A 20,907-nucleotide genomic window follows, 5' to 3' on the forward strand; every position below is an offset into this window, starting at 1 on the left:
ACGCAAGCACACATGCCTGTTCACCATGCAGAGGGGATATGCTGGGATGAGCCAGACAGAACCTTGTCTACTTTGCGTGGTCACTCAGCTGGCTAAGCTCTGATCTCCAGAGAATTGAACAGGGAGGAAAGTGTACAAGCATAAAGAGCCACTGCTGCCTGAAAACACATTCTGATGCCAACATCCCCACAGGTACTTTAGGTCAAAGTATCAATGTAGAACTCAAGGAGTTTTGAGTTCCAATATAGTTTATAGTTCCAACATAAAGTGTGTTTAGGTGAAGGAAAGGACAGTGTATTGTCGAGACAATTCTGTGCATGAGCCTCTGCTCTTAAGCAGTTTTGAAAAGGATGCAAAATGGAGGTAAAGATGCTTTCCTGGAGCATTTCGAGAGGCTTGTATTTGTGTGCTCTTGTTCAAACTATAAAGCACTTGGTGCATCTCCTATTGTACCTGAGTGGAAAGGCTGGAACTCTTGATGACGGTCACAGAGTTGGCACAGCTGGCCCACACAGAGTCCTCCAGTACCAGAAGAGTTCGCACAGGCTCCGGGCCCACACTCACAGTCCTGCAGGTGTCTGGCTCCCACAGCTCACCTGAGAAGACAACACAACAAATGCTCAGAATCAGAACCCTTTAAACTCTTACTATTCTAAGAACAAAACAAAGTTTTGCTCAAACAGCTAACAAAATCATGACTTGTTATCGCCAGTTTATGATTATGTTTTAAATACATGCAAAACTTTCCGTTTGACTGCGCAGTGTGGTGATTCAGCAGCTGTTGCCTTGAGCAAGGCAATTAAACTACATTGCTTCTACTTACACTCAAGCAACTTGCCCTGGTGTTCTCTAGACAAATATTCCAAAGTGAAAACACAAGAAAATACTTACACTTACTGTTTCACACATGTGCAACTAAGCATGCACATGCGCAGTGCGCGCACACACACACACACAGACATACACGCACACACACAGACATACACGCACACAGACACAGACATACACGCACACACACACAGACATACACGCACACACACAGACATACACACACACAGACACAGACATACACGCACACACACACAGACATACACGCACACACACAGACATACACGCACACAGACACAGACATACACGCACACACACACAGACATACACACACACAGACATACACGCACACACACACACACAGACATACACGCACACACACACACAGACATACACACACACACACACACAGACATACACACACACACACAGACATACACGCACACACACAAAAACCAGCGTGAATCACAATTTGATGAAAACAAAGTGTCTATGGACTATACTTTGAGACTAAACAATAAGGCATTCCTAACATCCAAATGCTAACAACTGCCATACAATTTAATCAGCTTCCTAACCTCTTTATCGCCAATTAATTTTTCCGCCCGTCGGTGTGAAAATGAAGCAGACATTTTTCCTTTGAGTTGTAAACACAGGGCACCATTTGCAGCTACCCTGGCAGTGCATTATGAAGCACCTTACATAAGCTTTTCCTTTGCTGTGCTTTAATGAAGCAAAATTAGAGAAGGAAGTGCGCCCAGCCATTTAATTAACATTTTGAGTTGTTTATTTCATGCCTTTCAAATCAGAATAGCTTCACAATGCCTTCTGACTTCCTCAGGTTAATTGCTTGGCGTGTTCTAAATGTCATTCTTCCACATTTTTTTATTCACTTTCTTTTAAGTCCCCCTCGCCCCATGCACAAGCCTTGGCCATGTCACAGCTCTACCACACGCACCACCGCAAAACACTAGAAAATGGTCAAAAACGGTTTCAGACCATCAAAAGATTTTCTAAATAAGTTTCTGAAACCCAGACCTTCAACACTATGAACAGTATGAATTATATTTATATGAGAAAAGAAATTGGGATTTTCCGCTAAGCAACAATGTGCTGGGCAGGCTATTCATATGCATTTTGATAGAAATCCCATGTGAAGACTTGATATTTTCCTACTCTTGCAGACATGGTTTCCAGGCAGCAGTGTGCCATCCAGGGGCATCAATCTTTAACAGCTGTGCAGAATGCACAAACATTGCCTGGCACCATCCACGCTCCACTCCAGAGCTTTTTCCCTGTCTTCTACCTCTTTATTATTTATTTATTTTACATAACATGAATAGTAATATTTAATCGGCACGCAGCACACTGGCGTAATTAATCATCCTTTCTGCTTGGCTGCAGGTGAGAGGACAGCAGAGTGCTGGGTGGATGCAGGCAGCCACACTGACACAGCCAGGTAAGATGCACCACACCGCAACCGGGCAGCCATTGTGCTACCGCAGGCTGTGATGACCTACTGGGAGAATGAGTGTTGAGATGGTGCTCCTAGTCCTATGATATGCCTGTCTGACCACAACATGAGCACACCAACCACTGTATGGTGACTTCAGGAGTCATTTCCTTACACTAACTGGTAGCGAAGATCACCAAGAATGGGCATGAAAGGTATTTTAAGTATTTCAAATATTTTCCAAGGTTGCTTGTCTGAAATTAATTGGCCTTTCGCAAACGCATCCACTTGATGGATTCCCTGAAAATCCTATCACTCATAGCACGTCTCCTCATGCAGACTGAACGCATGACAGAAATGATATTTCTCACACACTTACGGAGGCATTCACTGCAAAAGAAAGAGACATACATGGGAATTTGAAAGATGTACAAATTGAAACAAGGAAACAATAAGATTAATATTTGCACTACTAATATGATTGATTACTTAATTAAAAGCCATTTTAATCATGTTAATAATGTCTAATATCAAAATAACTATTCCATTTTAATGTCACATTTCATACAATACAATGCTTAAACATTGTTGCTACAGTAGGCAAATGAGTGAATGAAATGATTACCTGAATTAATACAAATTACTAGCTAAGAGCATTAGTGGCGTAACGTAATTATAAAATTATTCCATTCTCCTGCTTTAATTGTGCTGTGATTGCTTTCCTTGCTATAATGGTGATGGCTTGAAATATATACTTCTATGTAGCTAACATTAAATAAATTGCTATGTTAGTAATGTGATGATTCAACAATTCCGTCATTTTGGATTGAAATCTGATGACTATCTTCCTGACATACAGGGGGAGACCTTGGAAAGACCTTACCACCATTACTTCGTCCATACACCATCATGGTTCCATCTCTGAGCCCAGCGAACAGGAAGTTGATGGAGTGTTTGAGGCACAGGACAGGACAGCGCTGAGGGTTACACAGGGTCAACAGGCACTGGGCTGCAGTGTCCACACTGCCATACACCAGGATGCTGGTGGCAAAAGGAGCAGGAACAATGTACACTGTACATGATAAATGAACATCATTTATGAAGACTGGGTACCTTGATGTAACTGGGCACTTTGGACCTTATAATGCGTGTGTGCAGCCCCTTGCTCTTTCTTGTGTTTAAGATTCCATCTGAACTTCACTGACTGTTCTGCACATTTTTCCTAAATTTACAATGAACAAATGCACACCTTTGGAAAAATACATTTATTTCTCGAAAGAGAACGTTAACTAGTTGACAGTCAATTGTGTTCCACAAAAATAAATGCTGAAATTCTGCTTCTATTACACTTTGTATTTTCCCTCCTCTCAGGACACATATAGTGAATGAGTCAACATAAACAAATAAACTGCACACTTTTCATTTTATTCTGGTGCCCAAATGATTAACAAACAAATTGCAGAGGAAAATAACTACAGTCAACTGGCAATATGAGATGCAGGGGGACTGTTTTCTCTTAGAAAGTAATGTAATCACCAGGACTGTAACAGTCTGAGATTCAACTATTCCTCATTACATGCAGTAAAATCTGAAAATATAAACAGTAGATGGGAAAATAAGATATGGTTGAGCACCAGGATTCAACTCAGATTTCTTCGTCCCATCTACTATTGACAGATTTTGTTAGTCTTGAGATTAACCTAACATACTATACTGCATGGTGATACAGAACATGACTCTCTGTCAAAACAAATAGACTTTGTAAGTAGGATAATAGTGGTGACCAACAATAATAAATACAATAATATTTCTGTATCATCATCATCCATCCATGCATCCATCCACATTACTTAAATGTAACTTACACCATTGTATTTGACAATTTCTCTAAAAGCTGTGTTGACCTCACCTTCCATCATCCAGTCCCAGACAAATGGTGTTCCCCACCCCAGTCGGGCTCCTGAGGGCCACAGCCTCCATCTCCTCTGGGGTGCTGGGTTCAGGCACATACTCCAGACACCTCACTGGGGCCCCCACCTGGAGGCTCTTCACGGGGCGTGGTGTGGGCCTGTTCAGGGAGAAGATCTCCACCTGCCCCTGGGTAGCATCTCCTCCACTGGCCACCTGCAGAGAGAGAAGGTAGGTATCCAAGGTCAGTAAGATATTCTCCTCCTCTGGCCACCTCTAGAGAGAAAAGTGGGTATATAAGATTAGTAAAATACTCCTCCATTGGCCACCTACAGAGAGGGAAGTTAGGTATGTAAGGTCAGTAAGATACTCAATTACTAGCCACCTAGAGAGAGAGAGACACGTGGGCATTTATCGTCAATAAGATATATCTGGGTCAAGACATCTTCTCCACTAGCCACCTAGAGAGAAAGAGGTGTCCATTTAAAGGTCAGTAAAGACTGTAGGTCACACAATTAACAGCTAACATAGCACAGGTGGAGAGGGTGGATGGTCGTTTAGAAAATGTACTGTAGCGTAGGAGAGTTACTTGCTCATGCTTAAGTCTTTGTAGAATTTCTGAATAATTTTAGAAGACACAGAACACTCTCCTGTAATACGTCTTAGCTCTGATATCCGCACCTGTTAGCAAATCCAGGCAGTTTCAGCAAAGTGTAAAGTTAAAATCAAATATCCTTTCAAATCCTGTCTATATTCCTCCCTCACTTTTAAATATCCCTCAGATTCAGAAACCACAAACCGCAATGGGTTCACAATGTCATCTCTAGAACATCAAACCATTTCTAAAACAGAGATCTTTTCATCAGCAGAGAACAGACAGATGAAAAAAAGACTTTCAAAGACTGTGCATCGCTTGACAATTGAGGGTTTGTATAAGATGATGATTGATCTAATGCTTGAGTCGGGGACTTAGCAATGACACACTCAATCCCAATGAAGGGATGAAATACAGCAGTTGACTGTTGAATTAGGAGACAAGGTGACCCTATTAAAACTCATCTTCACTGAATGGACAGAATGGTACAAGGTTATTGGTCATTAGGAGGGGGCACATTGAGCAGTTGTTGTATGTTGGTGGTCTTCCTTTACTCACAGTCTATAGTGTCTGCTAGGGCTGAGTTCAACATAGCCTATTCACCAACACACTCTGAGTGAGTCATGAATAGCAGTCCAACTTCTAAAAAAGTCCAAAATCCAATAAGAATCCCTGCCAAAACAAGAGAGCGGACCTCATATAATCAAAAAACCACCAGGCAATCATCACCAACTCCCCCTTGGGGTTCTACACTCTCTGCTGTAGGCCTGAGTGGCTGCATGCATGAATAGAGGCTTGATTCTGCAAGTGTCACACTCATATTGGCCTTGTGTCAAGCCTGCCAATGTCAATACAGGGTAAGGGAAGAGAGGCAGGGGGTAAACCTGGATCTGTAGCAATTTCAATTAGGAGGCTCCAAATCACTCTCCAATCATAAGTGAAATCTTCATGGGTTTTCACAGGATTCTTTCACCAAAGTTGTTTTTCTCTAGATATGGGACTGGTGCAACTGTCCAACTGAAGTGTAATGTTCCTCACAAAAACTGACACTGAAGATCAAATAAGGATTTTCCCCGAGTCACATTATGGGAATAAGACATAGGATAAATATAGTCTTTAGCCCCTTTCACCCCCCCTGCCCTGCCTTTTTTGCATGCAATCATTTGTTAGATTTGTGTCAGCATGCTGGACAGGAGTAGACCCATGAGCTCTGGAGAGCGAGCCAGAGAAAATAATGGACTGTTGCACAGAGACGAGCTCCCCAAAAACAAAGCTTAAAGGCAAATGGCTCTGTGCAACCACAGCTCTAAGCAACACCAACTTCAACATTCTCCTACACTTAAGCACTCACTCATCCAATTCCTTCACAGATCCAGTGAAATGACTGTGCCCTGACAAACTCATCACTACTTGTTTGTGGGAATAGATATCTGTTTTGTCAGAGTGCATAAGAAACTTCCTGAAAGTAACTAACTCTACCAGTGTTAATTAATTTAACCTTTATTTAACTAGGCAAGTCAGTTAAGAACAAATTATTATTTACAATGACGGCCTACCCAGGCCAATCCCTAACGCGGACGACGCTGGGCCAATTGTGCACCGCCCTATGGGACTCCCAATCATGGCCGGGTTGTGATACAGCCTGGAATCGAACCAGAGTCTGTAGTGATGCCTCTAGCACTGAGATGCAGTGTGCTGGACCCCTGCGCCACTCGGGAGCCCCGGAAATTAGATCGGTCTGGACCGAGGGAGGCAGTGGGAGAGGATGATCATGGACATGCCAATGTGGGGACGCTGAATGAATGCTCAAGTCCATGTTATTAGTCACAATGTGTTAAAATTAACCTTTGTAAGATTGACAATGACTCATTCTAAACTTTATCTCATGTTCTGTTTCAAACCTGCTGTTTTTAACACCTTTACACACCATGAGGATTAATCTGAACCTGTCTGTAGTATGGAGTGGGTGAGAGGAAAATTAATTTATGGTATATGTGGGAAAAACACCAGTCAGAAAAGTGGAGTGAACCGGTAATGTAGGCAAACAGGGACATTCATGTGAATCAGGTTGATTAGAAACAATGTCATTACTCTGATCAAAGTCAGGAGAATCCCACTAGCCCATCTCACTTTAACATGATTAGTGTCATCCCTCATTTGACAAGCCTGCCAGGGAGGTAGATCTGAGACAAGTGGGGGAGTGAGCCGAGCAGAGCAGACCACTTGATCAGTTGTTTATTCATGGATCCACTGGCTCTTATAATGATATTGTGTATTTCATTAAACCATTTTCTCCTAACTTTGGGATGTTACGGAATAAAATACAGGCATGTGACATGTCTTGGAAAGAACATTTACTTAGGTGCTTAAAACACTTGATCTTTCAAGTTAGTTATCGTGTCATGTGTTGCAACTTGTCACAGATTAGGCCTACATAACTCCAGCACTTGATAATATCAAGCAAATCCTCTAAATGTAATGCTTTATTTATTAAGGTTTAAAGGATATTCTGTTTTGTGAGCTAACATAACATAACAAACACCGCATGGGCACGTAAAGCACTGTTTAAAAAGGATACTGAGAGATGTAGGTCATTTCTCTACTTACCCAGAGTCATCTGAATGAAGAAAAATTGCGTTTTTCATGGCCCTTTCCCCCATCACATGTAAAGTAATAAAGAAGGTGAAATATTTGGTTTCGAGTAATATAATACAAAATCATATATGCCATTTAGCAGACACTTTTATACAAAGCGACTCATGTGTGCATACATTTTTAAGTATGGGTGGTCACGGAAATCGGACCCACTATCCTGGTGTTGCAATGCCTGACAAGTTTATAAATACTTTGTGAAGCCTCAATTTAATATGATTTATAAAGCCTTTATTAAGCAGTGCTTTTGCCACCATTTATAAAGCACAGTTTTTTGTCATATTTGACATAGTGGGCTATGAACCCTTTATAGAGCATGACATACGTTTTTTTATTTATTTTACCTTTATTTTACTAGGCAAGTCAGTTAAGAACTAATTCTTATTTTCAATGACGGCCTAGGAACAGTGGATTAACTGCCTGTTCAGGGGCAGAACGACAGATTTGTACCTTGTCAGCTCGGGGATTTGAATTTGCAAACTTCCAATTAGTCCAACGCTCTAACCACTAGGCTACCCTGATTTGTGACACATTTATGTAGTGTATATGAAGCCTTTATAAGATGCATGGAATTTAAATATTGTTTGAATTATTTAATTTTTTGTCCAACATTAATAAACAATTCCAGGTGAAAGCCTAGGCCATTTCCTTCAGTAATCCGATTAGGAATAAGTTTTTAAAAAATACATTTAAAAAAGTATATGTCCATATTCCCATCAACAGGGCAGCTGAACCCTGTTTTTTAATCATTCCAAATAATTCCAAATACTCCAGTAATATTTTGATATAGTCAAGAAATTACTTGCTATATACATTTTCCACTAGAAGGTGCTGCCCTTGCCTTCTGCCCTTACCTGTCTACCTAACCACATTGGGCCATGCACCTGTCTGGTTGAAAGCCTCCTCTTCTACCCAGCCTCCCGACACAAGCCTCTACCAAGTGAGTGTGATACCTAGGCTACTCCCATGGTGTGCTGCACTGCTTGGTCACCACCATTCGGTCTGCTCCTGATTACACAGGAATGCTCCCCCCGTCTGGTACAGGTACCCCCAAGCTTCGCTCACTGCTTCAGCACACACGTACACTTACAAACTTCAGTCTCTGATCTGCATTGTACCTGAAGCCTGTGGACATCTGTGAGCTTTGACTCAGGAACTTGTATGCATTTAAGATTTGGCAATGTTTTTAACATTGTGTAGAGTTGAACATCTCTGATGTTAAATTAGCCTTTTCTTACCTCCATAAAGCATTCTAGGATGTATGCAACAAGCACAACCCTTTCAAACAATACAAAATTAAGGGCAGAGACAACCCTTAGTTGTCAGATGAACTAGTCAGAATTCATAAGGCTTTGGAATAAGGGTGTGGCTATGAACCGAAAGCTGAAAGCAGACCACTATCTCAAAATGTGGGCAAGTAGAGAAAGGTTTAAAGATGCACAGCTCCCTAAACAACTGCTGGTTGACTCACAGGTGGTAACTGTGATAACCTCTATTCTGAACTCTTTCAATCAACATTTTCTTGATGCAGGCAGATTATTTGATCAACCTGAGTTCAACATGAGCCCCATGTGAAATTACCTGACACTCCCGAGCACTCATTCTCCTGCTTCTCCTTCTTGCCTTTCTCTGTTTCAGAAGTGCCCTGAAACAATTGATGTAAAAAAATCCCCTGACTCTGATCATCTTTAACATCACCATAGATTGTAATGAAAACCCCAAGATGTAGAAATCAGCATTTGTCCTACCTCTTTTGAAAGTAGGTGATCCCAAATCAAAGGAATATCTATCGCCCCATATCTAAATTGTCTGTTCTGGTAAAGGTATTGGAGTTCCTAGTCAATAAGCAGTTTAAAGCCTTCCTCCAGGAAAACAATACCTTGAGTGGTATGCAATCAGGTTTCAGTTCTAGCCACAGCACTGTCACAGCAACTTTGAAGATTTTGAATGATATGCATTGTGCTCTGGATAAGAAGCTACATTGTGTATCTGTATTCATAGACTTGTCAAAGGCATTTAACACTGTGGACCATACTGTCTTGGTGCAGAGATTGAAGTGTATTGGGATTACTTGTCATGCTCCAGAGTGGTTTGTGGACTACTTGTCAAATTGAACCAGCAGCATAACCAGCAACATACAACCCTGTATCCCACTGCTAGCTTGCCTCCTAAGTTAAGCAGGGTTGGTCCTGGTGGGAGACCATATGCTACTGGAAGTGGTATTGGAGGGCCAGTAGAAGGCACTCTTTCCTCTGGTCTAAACTAGCTAACGTTAGCTGTCTGGCTCGTTATCTAAAATTACGTGACATGTATGATCTTACACGTTGTTTACCAAGATTCATTGTTTACCCATCTATAGTAAACTCACGTAAACTCGTACATCGCCTTGGTCCGTACAATTGACCTTATTTTAGCGCCCCAAAAACGTAATACTTCCAGATCAACTGTAATGTCAATAACATTGTAAAGCACAATTTCTCCCCTTTCCAACAAAATAAATGACCTGACCAAAACGCTGCCCGTTTCTGCATAATTCAAGCAGGCAATGAGCCCCGTCGGGTGTTTTTAAAAATGGCAGGTGGGGAAGCGAAACTAATGCGTGATAGTGAGAAGGAGAGATGTAGTGTGGGAAAACTGCTTTTTTTCACTCGATCTGTCCAACTTATCACCTTATTGCCTCTAAAATGTAAATAAAACACTATAAATAGTTTATATAATGTGTCATTACATACCTATTTGAAGGTTTGTGTCAAATTTGAATCAGGTTTTAAGGGCGGTGCTAAAGTGATCTTAGAAGTAAATAGCGGCTTTGAGAATGATGATTGCATGCAATGATGACGCAAAAAATGACTAGGTATCCCCAACTTACCCCCATCACTGTCCATTTCTTGTTTTTAAACGATGAAAGAAGTGCTATACCTGGTGGAGAGAGATTGTAAGACAGAAATAGTTGCTTTATGTGTGCTGTACGTTACGACATGACACGTCTAGATGTAACAGAGGGTCCGTTTTTTCAACTTTTCTCCAATACTATAGAGCCATTACCATGCCGATCAACGCTTGAATAGAAACCTAGTTCACACATCCGATTTTGACGTCAACACAGTCGCTACAGTCACATTAGTTTTCTTTGTAGCCTCGTTTGAATGTTGCGTTTGCGCACATTTGTACGGAATGGGGTGAGTTCACGTTAGTTAGCTACATGTCTTAAGCTAAAGTGTACAACACCCGTTGAATATGGCCAGTGTCAGCAAACGTCTGAAAAAAATTAGAATTAATTTGTTGCCAGCAGAGCCGGGTTAGGCTGTTTTCATGTTATCCAGAGGTAAACAAATCATTGGCCAAAGCATCAAGTGTGCGCTCTGAATGCTCCCGAGATCAAAACAAGATGGGTGGTGCTAAAGCTTAAGAGGATGTGAATGATGCTGAATGGGTGTAGTCAAAGAAGAGCTCTTCACTAGATACCAAAACATTCAAAGTAGGCCTAAAAGTAATATCTCCATTTTTTTTTCAGAGGTTTGGACGATTCACAATATATATCTAAATTTATTGTTTTTCTCTAAACATATTAAAAAAGGCCAAGACATAATTCTTAACTGAATCTTCTTTATTAAAATAAAAATATATATACAAGACCTCAAGGCCTATTTGTGCAAAACAAATGAACAACACACACCCACACGTCTATTCTATTGTTTAGAATGTTAGACCACTAGCTGTTTGAATATGTAATTTATATAATCATTTTGATTGAAAATGTATTAATTTAGTTAATGTGTTGTTATAATTAAAACAGCCTGTGGTTATTTGCTATTGGATTGGCAGAATGATAACTACTAATACATTAGCCTACAGAACGTAACTTTTTTGAATGCACTTTAATTATCCAATGTCACACTTACCGATGGTAAGGTGAAGTCTGTGCCCAAAGCACTGCAGGCGGGTCCAGTTGTACAAGCGCAATGCTTTTATCATGTTGCTCCTGCTGCCAGTTGTCATGCACACCTTTCAGTCTTCGCTCATATTCCACGATGCCAGAGAGTCTCTGAGACCCTGGGATATTACTACACCCGTATGATCATCGGGGAAGTAAGACGTCTGGAGGCAGACATTTTGCAATTTACAGTCTTCATTTATGTAGTGGACTGTCAAACTTAGGTATGGCTCTGTCGTTCTGCTCGACCATAGATCAGCTGTGGTAGAAAAATAAGAAACACTAGCCAGCTTCTCTGCGGTTCTTTCGCAGGTAGCAGTGTATAATCACGACAGGGCTTCTTCCGTGAAATACTTGCGGCTTGGCAGCTGATATTTCTGGTCAACTGTACCTAGCAGCTTTTTAAAGCCTGGCTTTCGTACTGTAAAGATTGGTACCATATCTTTCGCCATGGTCACTGCATCCATTATCTCCTTCCACCTCAAACTTTTCTTGTCATAAGGGATTATGTTTGAAAAGGATGCGACTATGGTAGTTTGTCTTTTAGCAGACGTTTTGGGAATCGGGCGACTGGAATCGGCATTCCTCTCATTCCACCGCAAGTTTCAGTTGCAGGTGATGGAAGAGGTTAGTTGTACTGCTGCTTTTCTTGGCAATTGTCTTTCGACACATTTTGCACAGGCCATTCGTTTCCTGAACATCAGATCTCTTAAACACAAACCACTTCCATATTACTGAAAAAATATTGCTGCCCTTTTTGGGGATGATTTCATCCTCACGAGAGGCTGAGCTGGCTTCCTCATTTTCCATTTTGGTGGAAGTTTTACCACCGCTACACTTCTCCAGCTTGGTTACAATTTGTGAAAGGCTGTCTAGGGTTGTAATAGGTGGATAACCTCTGTGCACGTGTTGCATACAATTAGGACATGATTCGGCATTGGGCTAGCAGAGAAGAGACAGTGAGATGCTGCATTTGTAAACCATTTCAACTTTATAACAGAACCTCGATTCTTGCGATACAGAGCTAAAACATAAACTTGAATATGTCATAAAAACTACATTTCTCGCCCAGCCCTAATTCAAAGGCTGTTTTCTCAAAAGTGAGTTTACAAGTTGATCAACTTTTAAAACAGAATTACTTTCCCATTTTGTAGCTCTCTACTTTTATCCGATGTAAAAAATTAAAAATGAAAACAATTTGCTCCATAAGACCGAATCCAGGTTGTGAGTCACAAATGACAAAAATGTAAATGTAAATATTGGGTTTTATTACTGTCACAAAGCTTGTTTTTTCCTTTGCCGCCAGAAAATAGTTGTTTCGTTGTACTTTTCTGTCAGTGTTGGACTATGGTGTTACTATTTACTGTATGTGCAAGCTTCAAGCGCTACACTGAAGGCTCTTGACTATGTGTGTCATTCAGCACTTGATTTTGTCACCAATCAGAGACGTCTAACTCACCATTGTGATTTTTACAGTGCTGTCGGGTGAACATCACTAGCAACACGCAGGCTCAAACACTGGTTCATTCTCATTTTAGGAAAACTGCCATTTTATCTATCCTCTCTTCTAGCTCGAAATTAAAACTCATTTAAGCTCTCAATCTTGTTTTATGCTAACAGTCCTAAAAATGAACTGAGCATGGAAAAGGGTCCTTTCAATAATCAGCCTTCTGGTCTTAGAATTCCCTCCAAGCCAACCTTAAATTCTAGGACCTGGTGTCCCTGGAGCAGTTCAATTGACAAATAGATGAACAGGTTCTTGAGACCCGATGTCACTAGTTTGTGTTGCCTTATGTAAGGAAGCATGTTGTTTTACTTCAAACACACCACACACATGCCTGCTCGCACACACACATCTACTGTTTGTTTTCTGTTGTATTTGTGCTGATGCCCGTGTCTTACATTGTTTTATTTTTAATCCCCCGTCCCCACAGGAGGCCTTTTGCCTCGTGCCAAGCCATCATTGTAAATAAGACTGTTCTTAATTGACTGGCCTGGTTAAATAAATAAAAAAGAATACTGAAGGTCTATTGTTTCAGAGGTACACATTCAACATATTTGAAACAACCTTTGTCTATGTTGAAAATTGGTTAGATTATGATATGATCCTGTGGTTGAAATTGCACCCCCAAAACAACTGTTTATGTTGATGACTCTTTGTAAATCCAATATATTTCACACATAGATTCCACGTCACAATACGTTGAAAAATGACTGTATGTTGAAACAACACCTAGTGGGAGGGAGCTGAGTCTGTCTAGATGGGGCCTAGAGGGCCTTATCCAGCTGATTTATCCATGTGCTTTACGGGGATTACCCAACAAAATGCCCACTCTTCCCAGAAAGGAGGGGGCACCAAAACATTTTGCTTTAAGATTAACAGACAATTTATTTTCTGAGGCAAGGTTTTTCACAGAAAGTGTTCCTCTTAAAACCAGCAAAATTCCAACAAGTCCAGGGACTGTGGCACTTTTGTCTGCCAGTGCAATTTGCTCCACTCATAAAAAAAAACATCTGTAGTCTTTTATTTCTCCCACACTCTGGTATATACCTTTTTAATGGCTTTTGGAGCGGAAGTGAACTCTGGAACCTCAAAGAAATTTGGGTGTATTTGTAAACAACAATTGTTCCGTCGCAGCTGTAAACAGCTAGCTAGCGAACTTAGTATAGTTGTTTTCTTAAGTGTATTTTAAGGTGAGATGGTCCTTTACGTCTGGGGACGAATCTATTTTAGAATAGAAAAGTTTATAGATTTTCCAAAGAAGCATCGCAGCGCGCCGTATTGCCTGCATGGATAGTAATGAGTAAGTTGTGGCAGCTCAGTTATACTGTCGGTGGCATAGGAGGTGAAAGGGGTGTGACTGTAGCAGAGGTGAGCTGCAAGTGAGTTCTAGTAGCCACTGTGATGTCATCCCCCTGAGACTTCAAGTAGTGTCTCCTCCTGTCTATCATGAATGTATCTATATTTTAATACTTTAAGCATCTCAGCTGCGGGAGGATCTCCTCATGCAATTTTGCCCTGATTTGCTTCATTCTGCTACACTCACTATCATCCTTCTCCAGTGCTTGGCATGCTAGCTACAAGTGTCATTTGATTAGGGTTTGCATCCCTGCCCGGTCAGCCATACAGGGATGGAACTCATACATGACATGGCTACTCTGCAGCCCATGTAAAAGTGACCATTTACTGTGGTCACTCTACAGGGTATTTTTTCTCTTGCCTCCACTATCTGTGCTCCACCCTTTTGCTCACAGTAGAAGTGATATTATTTATGGCATGCATGTCCAATGCAGACATATGATGGGATTAGTATTAGCCTTGTGGGCATGTCCAATGCACTTGTATATGTGGCTTGTACATTGTTTACATTTTGTTCATTTGTTTCTTCCATTTGAAATTATACTATTAGAAATAGGAAAAGTACTCACACATCTGAGAACTTATGTGTGTGGGAATCATTTGTTAACAACTTGAAAGAAAATAAAAGACTGATACTGGCAAGATCAGTGTGTGTGGGTTTTTCTTTTTTATTAGACAATTAATGAGGCTAACCATGTTGAAGGATACCAGGTTTGACTTCTACAGCTACTGTACATGCCCCCATGAATTGGATTAGTGCAAGCCATATCCTTGTAATGAAGGTAGACCTTAAGGTTGACATGCACAGGAGAGAGACATTATTAGCAGTTATACAACGGGTGGGCCTAATCCTGAATGCTGATTGGTTAAAACCACATACCAGCCGGTGTCTATTCCACAAGTTACCACCGGCTAAATCTATGACGTTAAAATGCCTGTTTACTCTGTTCCATCTGACTGCACAATCCACTGTCTCATCAGCCAAGCAATTTATAAACTTGATCTCCACTATAAAAAGCATGTAGACATTATCTCACTTTTATTTTAGACTAACATTGCCATTTTCAACTGTGGAGATTTGTAAAAACCTTGCTGTCTGTCTCTCCGACATTTGCAACATTGTTTCAATATTCAAATTCGATCTCCAGCTGTCCCATCGTATTGAACGTGTCGGGAGTTGGGACGAGACAGACAGGCAGGTAGTGTTTCTCAAACAGCCAAAATCATGAATAAGCTGGCATTATTTTTATGGATATACAGTTGAAGTCAGAAGTTTACATACACTTAGGTTGGAGTCTTTAAAACTAGTTTTTCAACCACTCCACAAATTTCTTGTTAACAAACTATAGTTTTGGTAAGTCGGTTAGGATATCTATCTTGTGCATGACACAAGTAATTTTTCCAACAATTGTTTACAGACAGACTTCTAATTCACTGTATCACAATTCCAGTGGGTCAGAAGTTTACATACACTGACTTGACTGGGCCTTTAAAGAGCTTGGACAATTCCAGAAAATGATGTAATGGCTTTAGAAGCTTCTGATAGGCTAATTGACATCATTTGAGTCAATTGGAGGTGTACCTGTGGATGTATTTCAAGGACTACCTTCAAACTCAGTGCCTCTTTGCTTGACATCATGGGAAAATCCTAACAAATCAGCCAAGACCTCAGATAAAACATTGGAAACCTCCACAAGTCTGGTTCATCCTTGGGAGCAATTTCCAAACGTCTGAAGGTACCACGTTTTCTGTACAAACAATAGTATGCAAGTATAAACACCCTGGGACCACGCTGCCGTCATACCACTCAGGAAGGAGACACGTCTGTCTCCTAGAGATGAACGTACTTTGGTGCGAAAAGTGCAAATCAATCCCAGAACAACTGCAAAGGATCTTGTGAAGATGCTGGAGGAAACAGGTACAAAATTATTTATATCCACAGTAAAACGAGTCCTATATCAACATAACCTGAAAGGCCGCTCAGAAAGGAAGAAGCCACTGCTCCAAAACCAACATTAAAAAAAGTCAGACTACGGTTTTCAACTGCACATTGGGACAAAGATCGTACTTTTTGGGGAAATGTCCTCTGGTCTGAGGAAACAAAAATAGAACTGTTTGACCATAATGCCCATCGTTATGTTTGGAGGAAAAAAGGCATGTGCGAGCAAGGAGGCCTACAAACCTGACTCAGTTACACCAGCTCTGTCAGGAGGAATGGACCAAAATTCACCCAACTTATTGTGGGAAGCTTGTGGAAGGCTATCTGAAACATTTGACCTAAGTTTAAATTGTTTAAGGCAATGCTACCAAATACTAATTGAGTGTGTGTAAACTTCTGACCCACTGGGAATGTGATTAAAGAAACAAAAGCTGAAATAAGCCATTTTCACATTCTTAAAATAAAGTGGTGATCCTAACTGACCTAAAACAGGGAAGTTTTACTAGGATTAAATGTCAGGAATTGTGAAAAACTGAGTTTAAATGTATTTGGCTAAGGTGTATATAAACTTCCGACTTCAACTGTATACAAAGAAATGTCAATTGAAAAAAGGTAAATTCAGCTAGTTTGCAGTCTTTCCAGCTTCAGTTTGAAGTGTTTGTGTTAGTGGTGTTGTTGGCTAGCTCCTCTGAACAACAGTGTCCTGATGAGTGAGCATATTGTCTATGCCAGGCGAAATCGCACCTCATTTGCTCAATGTTATGGATGTATCCAAATAAATGTCTCTAGAAAACAGTTTAAATAAATGCAAATGCAGCTACTTTGCTGTTATTCTGGCTGCACTTTTAGACGTGACTTAGTTAGCCATAGTTGGCTAGCTAACAAGCAAGGGTTCAGAATGTTGCCAGCCAGTATGACAATGGAACATTTAGAACGAACGGCTGGGTCGCGTCCATAGATACAGAACAAAAAGACTGAACAACTGGGTTGCATTCTGTCGGCTTGGGTAGCAACCCTAGATTTGTATCGGGACTATATCTTGTGGAAGGATGAAATAGTATTAAGAAATTCATCAAAATAACATTTTTAATTAAAAAATGTCAATCATTATTTTAATATGTTTGTAACCTGTTGTAAAAAAAAATTGATAATGCCCTCGAAGCCGGTGTTTGGAGGATATATTGGCACTGTTTGCCGGCCCTCATGTTTGTCTCAGGCCTAACAACACCCGTGCCAATATATCCTCCAAACACCGGCTTCGAGGGCATTAACACTTAAATATCCCGATCATGAGGGTGTGCAGAAAGGAATATTTTAAGGTTAATTTGACTTAATTTCAAAATAATAAAGTTGACAAAGTTGAAATTTGTTTGCTTCATGTTATGTATCATCCTGGTGCAATTAATATGCAGTTTAACATTGTCACCACAAGGCGCTAGCATTTGTGTAGTCTAGCTTTACAACATGTAAACAAACCACTAGCTAGGTCTCGTAACGTGAGGTCCATAATTCATGCCTAGCAAAAGTTAGTGGTTCATATATACCTTGGTAAAACACCTAGGCAATACACCTGGGTAAAATATAGTTGCGTTATGGAGGAAGCAAACAAAGAGCTAGGAGAAACAGATTGGTGAATGGGGAGAGAGTTTGATAGTGGACTAATTACTGCTGCTGGATAACTTTTGATGGAAACAATGTGTCTCTCAAACATTGTACTCGTATGCTAGCTACATTTAATTTAGTTGTAATGTTGGCTGCCGTGGGAAAAATGCATCTCACATTAGCTGGCTAACAAGGTAAGTTCATCTTTCTCTACCTTCATATCACACTAGCTCTGTGGTTATTTGCTGTGCTAGCCATATGTAACACCACCAGAACAAACAGATAATTAACGGGAAATAAACATTGTCTGATGATTTTGTTTAGTGGATCTGATAGCAACAAGTCAATGTGTGTATATAACTAACGTAAACTCACTCACAAAACTAATGCGTGATAGTGAGAAGGAGAGATGTTGTGTGGGAAAATTGCTTTTATTCACTCGATCTGTCCAACTTATCACCTTATCGCCTCTAAAATCTAAATAAAATGCTATAAAGAGTTTATATAATGTGTCATTATTACACCTATTTGAAGGTTTGCGTCAAATTTGAATTGGGTTTTTAGGGCAGTGCTAAAGTGATCTTAGAAGTAAACAGAGGCTTTGAGAATGATGATTGCATGCAATGATGATGCAAAAAATGACTAGGTATTTACTAGGTATTTACCCCCGTCACTGTCCATTTCTTGTTTTTAAAAGATGAGAGAAGTGCTACACCTGGTGGAGAGAGATTGTAAGACATAAATAGTTGCTTTATGCGTGCTGTACTTTACGGCATGACACGTCACGATGTAACGGAGGGTCAGTTTTTTCAACTTTTCTCCAATACTATAGAGCCATTACCATGTCGATCAACGCTTGAATAGAAACCTAGTTCACACCCCCGGTTTTGAAATCGACACAGTCGCTACAGTCACATTAGTTTTCTTTGTAGTCTCATTTGAATGTTGGGGATGCGCACAATTGTACGGAATGGGGTTAGTTTGTTCTGTTTTTTGGTTGGATCAAGAAATACGAACTTGTCATTTTGTGCTAGCTAGCCAACTTTTTATTACATTTTTTATTTAACCTTTATTTAGCTTGGCAATTCAGTTAAGAACAAATTCTTATTTACAATGACGGCCTAGGAACAGTGGGTTAACTGCCTTGTTCAGCTGCAGAACGACAGATTTTTACCTTGTCAGCTCAGGTATTCAATCTAGCAACCTTTCGGTTACTGGCGCAACCCTCTAACCACTAGGCTACCTGCCACCCCAACTAGCTAGCTAGCAATTATGGGGCTCTTTAGCGCCAGATGTTTACTGGAGAACCTCTAGTGGGTACATATAGAACTTGTTATGTTTTTTTTACAGTTGAAAAGGTCCATACTAAATGAAAGTGAAGGGTCAGTTTGCATGGCAACACTTGTTTTTGTAGAGAAAAACTATTTGTATCCCTTTCATTGCCACATTTTTTGTACTTTTGATTAATAGATGTGATCAACCCTGAGGCCACTACACATTTAATATTACAGAGGATATATTTGTATCAAAGGGTGTCATGGTTAATGTTTTTTTTAAATACTTCTGTGTGCACATGTGTGTTTGTGTGCATGCATGCATGTATGTATATGTGTGCCTGTAAACTGTGCATGTGTAAGTCACTCACCCAGAGATAGCCTTGAGGTAGCGAGGTGCTCGCTGCAGAGAAGCCCAACAAAGCACACTGCACCGGATTGTGAAGGGCAGCTTCAAGCTGTAAGGGATACAAAACAAATATTAAGTAACCATAAATATTACATGTTGTTTTGTTCATTTAGATCATTCAATATGCATCATCCCCATATGGTTGAGCTACTGTTGCTCTTATAGTGGGAGACTGATCTATATCTGTCTCGGCTTATAGAAGTTAGTAGGAGGATTAGACTCATTCATGACATACTGTAGGCCCGTTTCTCAGTGGTGTGGGGTCAGTTCACGTGTTCCATTATCAACAAGTGTTACCATGTCCAGCAGCTCTAAGTTGTCAACCGAGGTGTTTTTTAGATTTAAATAACCAGCTGTCTAAAAAAGCCACTCATTTCCTATTGGAAACATCCTTTCAAGCAGTGCTCACAGCACAGTTCTCCTACTGACAAACTGACAGTACCACATTGGGAAATTGCACCAGGCATCGGAAATTGATTGGGATCCACTGTTTCGAATGTCGAAATAAACAAATACACAGATGTAGGCTTTTCATTTGTCAATCGTAATAGTGACCTCCTGTTACGAAGGCCTTTCATGACTGTCTAATAGTTAGATTGGCTAAAATAACTGGCCAGAGTTTGAACAATGGTCTCCATAGCTCTTATGGTTATAATGGAAACCTTGCGTTTCATTGCTGTCTAGATATATCCTACCAACTGACCACAGCCCTTTGTAGCTTCTGTTTCCCAACACCCCATCAAATTGCGCCCTCACAAGTGAAAGACCACAGCTAGTACCTGGGACCAGCAGAGCACTTACAGACAATCTGTTTTCCGTTACTCCCGAGTGAAGCTTTTTTGGGGGGTGTATGAATAGATGTTGAAAGAGACACTTTGGCATCAACACATTTTCTATTACCTAAAAGGTTGTAAAGTTATAGTATACATGGGGAAAAAAGGAGGAGTGTGAAATGAAATGGCTTCTACCTGAGATTTCCTGAGGGTCTAGAGTAGACAATAACAGACCAGTCCAGAGTTGGAGCGGTATGAATGGCTGCAATGAAAAGCCAATGACTGGCTTAGAATAGCATAGCTCTCAGATCCATGAGTCAGTTGTAAAAGTATAGAAATAGACATCCAGAGAATAATAGCAACAACAGCTGTCTTAGGCTTGGAGGCTTTCAGTGTTGGCCAATGAATTGCTGCTTCTATCCCTGAGTGTCCCCATGAGACACAGCACTGTGAGCATTTATTTATTTTTAATTTAACCTTTATTTTAACAGGGAAGACATGAGACCTAGGTCTCCTTTGCAAATGACCATCTGTCCAGGCACGCAGCCTCCCTGACCAACACCATGGCCGTGAGGGAATGTTTATTATTATGTATGTGTGTAAGTGGTGATGCTGGGCCATGTGGCAGACGGAACATCTAATTGTGTGGTGCTAGGGTGGGGATAAGGCTCAGCCGGGTC

General features: G+C 40.6%; 1 protein-coding gene across 5 annotated transcripts in view; it reads right to left on the minus strand.

Annotated features, from left to right (window-relative positions):
* Nucleotides 1–20,907, minus strand: part of LOC112218458 (rho guanine nucleotide exchange factor 10-like protein) — a 105,286-nt gene that overhangs the window by 14,764 nt on the left and 69,615 nt on the right. For all 5 annotated transcript variants that reach the window (XM_042296025.1, XM_042296019.1, XM_042296023.1 and 2 more), the window contains 4 exons: nt 19,417–19,503; nt 4,191–4,405; nt 3,165–3,322; nt 454–596 (listed from right to left, as the gene is read on the minus strand). In XM_042296025.1, the coding sequence (XP_042151959.1) occupies nt 454–596; nt 3,165–3,322; nt 4,191–4,405; nt 19,417–19,503 (603 nt within the window). The remainder of the gene's footprint in view (nt 1–453; nt 597–3,164; nt 3,323–4,190; nt 4,406–19,416; nt 19,504–20,907) is intronic.

The sequence above is a fragment of the Oncorhynchus tshawytscha genome, linkage group LG02, assembly GCF_018296145.1.
Source record: "Oncorhynchus tshawytscha isolate Ot180627B linkage group LG02, Otsh_v2.0, whole genome shotgun sequence".
Taxonomy (NCBI): domain Eukaryota; kingdom Metazoa; phylum Chordata; class Actinopteri; order Salmoniformes; family Salmonidae; genus Oncorhynchus; species Oncorhynchus tshawytscha.